The sequence below is a fragment of the Daldinia caldariorum genome (genome assembly GCF_022478825.1).
Source record: "Daldinia caldariorum strain CBS 122874 unplaced genomic scaffold F4812scaffold_12, whole genome shotgun sequence".
NCBI classification, from domain to species: Eukaryota; Fungi; Ascomycota; class Sordariomycetes; order Xylariales; family Hypoxylaceae; genus Daldinia; species Daldinia caldariorum.
In genome coordinates, this window is record NW_025953048.1 from 111438 (window position 1) to 120691 (window position 9254).

General features: G+C 47.2%; 1 protein-coding gene across 1 annotated transcript; it reads left to right on the top strand.

The window, feature by feature from the left end:
- The first annotated feature begins 5764 nt into the window (after window positions 1–5764).
- Window positions 5765–8459, top strand: F4812DRAFT_75121 (uncharacterized protein). Its single transcript, XM_047939382.1, has 9 exons — window positions 5765–5961; window positions 6058–6132; window positions 6203–6235; window positions 6293–6334; window positions 6387–6686; window positions 6739–6966; window positions 7029–7059; window positions 7119–8079; window positions 8145–8459. Exons 2-9 carry the CDS (start codon window positions 6098–6100, stop codon window positions 8267–8269), a joined length of 1755 nt encoding a protein of 584 aa, XP_047788630.1. The 5' UTR covers window positions 5765–5961; window positions 6058–6097; the 3' UTR covers window positions 8270–8459.
- The last annotated feature ends 795 nt before the right edge of the window (window positions 8460–9254 follow it).

Here is a 9254-nt window from a genome sequence, read left to right on the forward strand (position 1 = left end):
TTGTGCTAACTTGTATCTGGTTAGGCTTAGGCTCGACTAGAGGTAAGTAACCAAGTACCTACGTAGTACACTATCGCTACACTATACATAATATTTCTTGACATACGAAAAGTGTATGAATATTCACAAGCTTATAAGAACCGATGTTTTACCAAATATTATAATAATTTAATATTTATGACTCGTTCAATTTGGAGGGAACTTGGCCATCACCTGCAGTTATTGAATGTTGGCTGGTCTCTTAAGGTACCTAGGTACCTTAAGCATGTATCTTCATTTGGCCCTTGCGTCAATGCCAACGGCACCTCTCCTGTGGCTGAGCTGGCACACAATCATAAATTCATTTGCTCATGAGGACCTATGATATCCTATGGGTTTCCTGGTAGCACTAAAAAAGTTGGCTGGGCTTCAATAAAAATGGCGGCATTTAAAGGGTTGCACGTCACACAGCTGCTATCGTGCGGATAATATATAACTACCTAAAGGTATGTAAGTAGAAAATGTACAGTGTATCTGTACAGATGGAGTATATACATGCATCTCAATGGAGTCGAGCTCAATGATCTGAGCCCTGGATGTTCTGAAGATCGTTGATTATTGGGTCTGGTGCTGCACCTATGGTGTCGGGTCTCGGCATCGATGATCACGTAAACCTCAGCTGCCGGACCCGTTGACATCGACGTCGACCTATCATCTCAGGAGAGCACGAGATCCCCCAGTCCCTTAAGGCGTCAGCGATTTTTTTGACGTTTCTCCCACGCGAGGAAATTGTCAGTCGGGGTTTAACAACAAAAATGAGGCTGTGCTAACGAAAGAGGGTCGTGATAAATTCACCAATCAATCAATGTAAGAAAGACGTCGGAGCAGGTGGGTACTTAAAAAGCAATATGGTTCGATTCCCCCCTTCACCGCTGACCGAGGCGCTTTACTAATTGAGGTCTCTTTCCTCTTCGGAATAGGCTATTACCATGCATAGTATGTTACGTCAAGGAGTGGGGAAAACGTCAGGGACTCAGGGCTCAGGGCTCCGGGGCAAGACAAGGGGGGGTTAAATAAGGGCGGCCGGCTAGGAACCCTTGTCGGTTCACACGTTCCGCGACGAGCCTATTACATAGTAGAATGCCGTCAGAATAGATGTCTTAACACGGGAATCTACAATATGATTTTATTTATAACAATTAGATAGGTTATGAAATTAAGAAGAATACTATCTAATATTGAAAACAATTTGAATTTTACTTTAGTTTTATTTTAGTATTATTTTGTCAAATTATACTTAATAATAAAGCGAAGTCATATTCATAAGAAATTGATCTCTGTGTTAAGTAAATGGTATCTGGGTTTGACTGGGTTGTGCAGTCTACTTCAGATTGGCTCCAAAAATGGACACGAGAAACCGCTGTTTCAGCCAACCGACGTTGAGCCTGTCTCCCTCAGATCGAACTTTGCAGAACACCCCTGTCGAATTCCCCTCATCGACCATGGGAAAAACCATGGCAAAGCCAACGATGATGACTGCACTACCATTTCTACACTAGGTACGCTATAGGAATGTGATGAGCAACGATGGACGAAGAAGCTACTTGCTAAAAAACAGAGCTTATCTTACTATAAATTTATTTGTCTTCTAGCAGACTTTTACTTCCATGTGGAACTCCACAAAGCGGAGATGGGATAGGATTAAGTGCCTAACCTAATAGCAGTAGTAATAGCTTAATAACTAATGCTATCAAACTCCCTTAGCTACCTACCCAAGCCTCCCTAATCTACTGATGCAACTGACAGACCCGAATATCTGCCGGACAAGATAGTATCATTACATCATGCCTCGCCTATTTTTCTCCTTATTTTAACCTGCCGAGGTCTTTCTAAAAAAAATCTCAACGAAAATTAGACAAGGCTCATCTTGGCAAGATGTTAGTATAGCGCTGCTGGCCCCGTCCCCCGAGAATTGTGGATGCTCCGCCCGGAGCGGGACCTAAACGTTCGGGTATATACTCCGTAGGGAGTAGGGATCTGGGCTCTTGTGTGATGATCCAACTTATTAACACCTGTGTCTTTATGACCCAAGTCCGTCGCCAATGCTTGTAAATTGTGGGCCGAAGTAGGATAAGTGGACGGAACTCGGATTCTCTTCTTCTTTTATATTTTCCATCTTCGACATCGAAGAATTCCATACCCGCCCTGGGCTTACCTGATACGTACGTGCCCTCGGGGTTCTTGTCCGTTTGGGATAGCGGTGGCTCGGAGCTGCGCACAGATTAATGCTTTCGCCTTGTGGATCTCATAGCCGGCACTTTCAACCTTTTAAGGAAAATAAGAGAAAAAAATTAAGTTGACATGACGTTGCTAAGACCAATTCTGTTCGATGGTAGACGCGTTTGGTATAGGTAGACAGTTTCTTCCCTGTCAATTGACACAGGGATAGACCATGTCTCCTGATAGAATATGCATAGAACATGCAACACCTGGTTGATATTCGGTGGTGATTTTGGTAGGCGACTCGACTAGAAACAAAATATTGGAGCTAGTTACTTTTCGCGAACTTCGCGATCTTGACTTCATCTCCCGGTATCGGGATTTTTTTATTACCTAGTCCCCTTGTTTCAACTTAAAGGGGCAGAGGGGCAGAGGGGAAGCAAAAGATTTTAGCCACTGGTTCAAGTCAATAATTCTCAAGCCGCAACTCAGGTAAATGGGGCTTGGGTGTCTGTTCTTTTCACCTGAAACCCGCTGTCTCTTTACGTTTAGGCGATTTCTAGGTCAACTCCCCCTTTTAGGTCACGGGCAAGATCCGTATGGTTTACAAAGGAGTTATTTGGTCATAGGTCACGTCTATCTGCTTTGTTTATTAGTTAGCCCGAGTGTTGAAGAAAATTGCACAAAGGTCGGGGGCTTCTTTTTATGATATGTATGGTTGCTGGGTAGCTGGTATGTCCGGTATGTTACTTCATTGATACCTTAAGTACCTACACTAGCTACCTTCTACACGCATGTATAGCACTACTCAGTCATGCCTCGCTAGTTTTTAATATGGTGCAACGGAATTGGACGTGAGAAATTGATTTCCTCCTCCAAACACCGTGGCCTACTGTATCATGTGCGGTCCATGTACCATAAGGGCATTGCTAGTGCGCCGGATGACTTGGTTCGTCCTCTAAAGGATCTGGAACATGTCGGTATGTGGCATAGATACAAAATATACCAATGGAAATATATATCATATATACCTGCTACCTACCTATGTGTTGATTCCTACAGACTAGGCTTCCATATAGACCAGTGCTGATGCATGCCACCACACCAGGCTGATTGAGGGCTAGCGCACCGTCAAGGTTGTCTTGCAGGTTAAAGCATTAGGGATGCTGTACTGATTTCATCTACGTTCTTACCAACATTTGTCACGCCGCCACGTTTGGTGAGACCCGTTGCTTCCTACAAGATCGCAGGTCATAACGTTAAAGCTTACATAGTATTGGATCTTGTTTGCATGACAATACCTTAACCATCCATCATGGCTGTTCTGGGATCCGAGTGGAGTCGGAGATTCTTGACAGCCCCGCCACGCTGACATGTCCAACAGCCAGTCGTGGGCTTCGATATTCGTCGAGTTCACCTAATGTCGCATGGCCAGCACAGAATCGACGAGAAAGCTCCGACGATATGATATGACAAGGAAAATAATCATTAGAGGTGTAAGACGCCGTTCGAGATAATACACGTGGGTAGGTTTTACCGCCGTCGTCCGCGGGTCATACCTCTTCGTCTCTTCGGCGTCAGAGACGGGTTTGCGGATGGGATGGATGATGGGACGATGCCAACCCAAACGCGGCACACGCAGGATAATGCCCTGGATACGCCCTGGATATGTCCTGCGATAGCGCGACAAGACATGGCCGATGCAGCTGCTGACTTTGACCACTACCCAGTGAGCTGGAGGATCCTGTCCGATAGGGCCGAGCAGTTGGCTTCGCCTCCGTCGTCTCTAAGCCAAGAAAGGTTTAGAGACACATGCTACTTGTGTACACACGTCTGTACGTAGATGTCCCCTTGGCAGGGATCAGACTGAGATCATGGAACGGTGAGAGAGAGCTTAGCGGACGATACCACCTCTTACACCCAGTTAACTCCTCAACCCACTCCCACTCCCTCTTGACGATGATTCGCATCACAATACACGTCCGTGCCAGCCCCGGTACTAGTAGGTAATAGCAGTCTGAGCAGTCTGTTCTCTGCAGTGGAATAACATTGTGTACAGTGTATAAGGAATACGTTTACTGTAGCACGCTGTCGTTGTATCCTATCCTATCTTGTGAAGAATACCGAGGGAGCTAGCTGCGAGGCGAAGGTCGCTTTTGGGAGCTTGACTTTTTTTTTTATTAATACCCAAACCACCCTTTTCGCTTCATCATGCAAAAAAAAAAAAAAAAAAACCTATTGCGCTGCCGCACTGCCCTCTGTTAGTGTGCACAGCAGATTGGAAGGACAAGATCCAACCACCGAGCGCCCGAGATGTCGGGCTCCTCGGTGCCAGCAACATACATAGTATCATTTAGTAATGTATAGTAGCATTGCGGTAGCATTGCGGTAGCATAACTCGATTGATGCAGTTGCTGCAAATTAATTTTTATTTATTTTTTGTTTTCCCTTTCTTCATATTATTACGCTCAAAGCTCCAAGTAGGCTATGCCCGAGGAAATAGGTACTATGACATGTAGGTATCGTGGGTACATCATGTAAGAAATACTATTACACTATGCGATGCGTACCTACCTACATGCGCTAAGGGGTTATTGTACAATAGGTACAATACAATACGCCTGCCTGGATAAGACCTAACCTACCTCCTACAGGCTACTAGACGGTGGGCAGAAGTACCGACTTGGTTCCCCCTGTAGGTTTGGTTAGTTTAGGTAGGCCCAGGCACCTATGTCTGTGTACCTTTTGCTCCCCCACAGTAACTCTGCTAAGTAAGGTGTTCCGTACTGTAGAGAGGTACTTGGACGACTTGAACAATTTAGGCGACAAGTATGTCCCATTAGCACCCAACCTCTCATTGCCCCCACCATTACAAGCGCCATAGAAAGTCCGCCGTGGATGTACACGATGTACCGTATTTTCCTCTTCCGGAAAGTGAAACAGTCCCAAGCTGGTGCCGGGCACGGTGTACATCCACCTAAGTTCACCAAGCCCACCAAAATGCTGCGCCTAACGTCGCTGTTCGGGTAGTTTAGTTATTTAACAACCCTCCAGTCCCCCGTTGATTTTCTCCATTTTGTTAGTTTCTCATATCATCACCGAATTTAAACGTGAGCTTTGCTCTAATCTCAACCACACACTCGCTTTATCCTACCTCCCCCTTAGGAAGTCCTCGTTGGCTCCTGTCATTCGCTTTTTCCTTTTTTTGTGTGTTTGGAGATTTGTACTCGAAGGATCCCACCGTCAAATCGTGAACTCGACCTCGTCTCGCTGTGTCATCTCAAGTCATCATCTCAACCCATCTCAACGCCATAAAGCCGCTGATTAAAAAAAGAAATCACTTGACACCGCTCACCCCGTTCCGCTTGACCAAGTACTCCGAGTCTCGAGAATATATTCAATCGCTTAAAACACCTGGAAGGAAACGACCAGCAAAGACCATCAAATTACCAGGCTTATCAACGACGTCCCGCATCTGTCTTGTGTGTATGTGCGCACCCTGTGTAGATCCCCACGAACACCGAGAAACCTTAGAGATCCTCGAGAGGTTTTAAGACAAACGCAGCACACTTGGTCTATGTCGTGATATAGGCGTAACTGTTACCCTCGCCTTAATCATATCCGTCCAAAAAGAGGAGGCATATAATCTATATCTACCTCCGCCGATCGTCCAGGAAGGTCCAGGAAGGTCTAGTTGACTAACGCCAATCCCAAACTCATTCGCTCGCTTTCGGCACGAAGCTATCTTGTGCCTTGATTCACGTATGTTACTATTCCCTTGACCGGCTTGGACTACACTCTTCGGAGCCGCCTGCCGGACACCGAGACATCGGTGTTGGTACTGACCTAGTGTCTTAGTTCTTTCGTTCTACTTAATTATTGTAATACAGCTTTTACAATGGCTGGCCCAGGTGGTGGTCCCCCGCGACGCAGGTTTGTTCCCCCGAGCAAACTAATCTTTTTTTTTTTTTAAACGTTCGGTGTACTGATTGTTGTCTTCCAGTCACACTAAGTCGCGCAAGGGCTGCGATAATTGGTATGCTCGTTTGACTTGTAGCAGTCATAATCAGACGGGAAACTAACTAGTTTGTAGCAAACGTCGGCATATCCGATGTGATGAGAACTTTCCCCAATGGTCGGTATAATCCTTCTCTAGAAACACATGCAGCTTGCTAACCCCTGAGCAGCCGTAACTGCACCAAGCACAAGGTCCGATGCCCGTACAACGATGTGCCTGTTCCTGATGAAAGGGCAGCCACTCCCGATAAGCCCGATCTGATGTGGACCCCTGAGATCGAGGCCGCCGTCGAGCAGTGGCAGCGAACTGGAATCTTCCCGTTCCCGAGCCTTAACATCTACCCAGCGCCGGCACCTCAGTACTATTCGGTTGAGGATCTAAGGCTGATTTTCCACGTTGCTGCCATCTGCAATGAGATGAGTGCCATGGATGCCAACGGGTTTACCCTCTGGACCCGTCAGATTCCAACGTATGTCTCCGCTCCAGATTTCAAGATTGTCGCGCTAACTTGTGCCGCCAAGGATCATTAAAATCGGTGCTACCCACGGCTACGTTATGCATGCTCTGCTCGCTTTTTCGGCCGAGCACATCGCTTTCTTGACAAACTGTCCTCATGTGGGAAGCATGGCTTACGAGCACCGTGGAGTCGCCTTTAAAGGATTGCAGGAAGCCATTGGATCGTTCTCACGTGAAAATTCAGACGCCGTTCTAGCTGCCTCTCTCGTGCTCTCGTGGCAGGCGACAGATTGGTAGGCAATAAAATGCATGTATCCGACAAGCAAAGGCTAACCTCGAGAAATAATAGGCGAAGCTGGACCCAGTTGATGCAAGGGACCTCGTCCGTAAGTCACAAACCTGTCGCTCAACCTAGATTAGTCGTACTGACAGCAGCATTTAAAAGGTCATCGATGCAATGGAGCCCTGGAAGCACGAGTCCCAATTTGGAGAGTTCATCGCTGAAAGCAGCACGTTCCCTACTGCGCCCCCGTCTCCGACTCCGGATCACAAGCCTCATCAACCACGGAAGGAGGATCTTGATGCTTTCCAGCGTACTATCAATCAGATCACCAAGGTCGAAGCTCATCTCAAGCAAAACAAGGAGGATCCTCAATTAGCGACCCAGCTAGTCTGCTTCCTTAAAGGCGCTCGCAAGGTCAGCCCGATCCAGTCGATTGAGGATCAGTTCGATCGTCTCCGACCTCTCCGAACCTGGCTATTTTGGCTTCCCGTGATGTGCTTCAAGCAGAATGGCACATCTCCAAGTGCTTTGGTCGTTGTCGCGCACTACTACACTGCTGCGATCATGATGGAACGCCTCTTCCCCGAGATTGGTGCCGCATACTTCGGTAGTCTTGCCATTGGACCGGTAGAGGAAATTGCCCGACGACTACTTTCGATCAACGTTTCGGGGAGCCTCGATGGAGATTCGCAGACGCCGCTCACGCTCATGGAATTCCCCATCGACACCGTCAATGAATTCCGATCTCGCATGGGTTGGGTCCAACCGGTTCGTACGCCGTCATTCCCTCAATTCGACCCTCCCAACTTCTACATGAGCGAGAACGTGATGCAAGGTACTCCTCCTTCGACGACTTCGTATCTGCCGTATGGGGACAACCCAGCATTCAGCTGGAGCACTGAGGATCTTTCCGTGATGGGTCCTGAGCAGGAGTCCGGCAACGCGGTTAGTCCTTTGGTCATCTCTTCGCCGTTTCCGAGCCAGCAGTACCTCAGCATTCCGTCGCCTTCGTACGGAGGCTACAGCCCGGTGTCTTCCACATTCGGAGAGGGTTCCATCGCATATAGTGACCACGATGAATTTGGCTCGTGGGATTCTGGCATGACGGCCTATCCGCCTCTTGGCTCTGCAGGGCCCAGCAACTTTGGTGTCGGGTTCGTCTCTCCAATCCAGACCGTGTGGATCTAGGCTCTGAAGTCCCACATTGGCTCTCCGTTTTGACGTGGAAGAGGATAAAAATGATTGACCATACCGCTCAGGAACACCAATGCTCAGCATCCACCATCTTCGTCTTCAAATTACCTCCCGTTTGAGGTTCCAATGCAGCAGCAGGACTATGCACCTTCACCATTTCTCAAACCCGATCAATGGCACGGATTTCCTACGGAATCGACTACTCCTCTTTCTCTCTCGGCGCCATCACCTAGCTTCATGACGCCTCAAATGTTCCCACATCATCACCACCGGCAAAATTCCTCGGTATCATCCGCCCCGATACCATTCAAGAGAGAACGCGAGGAGTGATCAGATCCATCTTCTTCACGACTACGCGCAATGCCCGACGCCCGATTCCTCCCCGAACTAAACTTTAATATCTTTTTTCCGACTTTACCACAGACGCAATTGTACACCACACTCCTTTGACTGGATTCAAAGACACACACCACACATACACAAGTCTATATCGACACAATGATACCCACGGTCCTTATGTTACACGAAACGCATAATACATATTGCATAATGAACAAGCTTACGACGCTCCTTATGATACCATCGAAGATACCCAAAATTAGACGCTCCTTTCGCAAGATATCGCATTATATAGACCGACCATTTACGTTCCTTACGACTCACGACGATTTCTATACAACAGTAATAGAATCTCAGCCGCTCCTTTCGGAAAATGCATTGTTTTTAATCAACAGGATACCCCTCCTCCCTACCCATCATCACCCTCAACCAAATTGCATAGCGACTGTTTACAACACTTCATCCGGGAATAAAAATCCGACGACCTCACGGGCGGTCATCACATGCATTGGGACGGCGTTATTTGTTTTTTGTTATTTTTATTTTTTTATTTTTGGAATATGATTTTTTGGAATAGAGAAGATCACATGTTGGGATAACAGTGGAGGCTGAAGATCTAAGAGCGGCATAGTAGCAACGGAGGCCATGGAGCTGTTGCGAAAAAAGGGAATAATTGGAGTTAATGGCGTTGTCTTAATTGGACTGATTCTGAAGCGAAATCACTATCAGAGGAGGAGGGATGTGCGAACTGGAGGTTCGAAACGG

Excerpts from the sequence above, each read along its gene's own strand:
- F4812DRAFT_75121 (XM_047939382.1), top strand. The coding sequence starts at position 6,098 with ATGGCTGGCCCAGGTGGTGGTCCCCCGCGACGCAG. Across the intron at positions 6,133-6,202 it reads GGTGGTCCCCCGCGACGCAG|TCACACTAAGTCGCGCAAGG; the intron begins GTTTGTTCCCCC and ends GTTGTCTTCCAG. Across the intron at positions 6,236-6,292 it reads CGCAAGGGCTGCGATAATTG|CAAACGTCGGCATATCCGAT; the intron begins GTATGCTCGTTT and ends ACTAGTTTGTAG.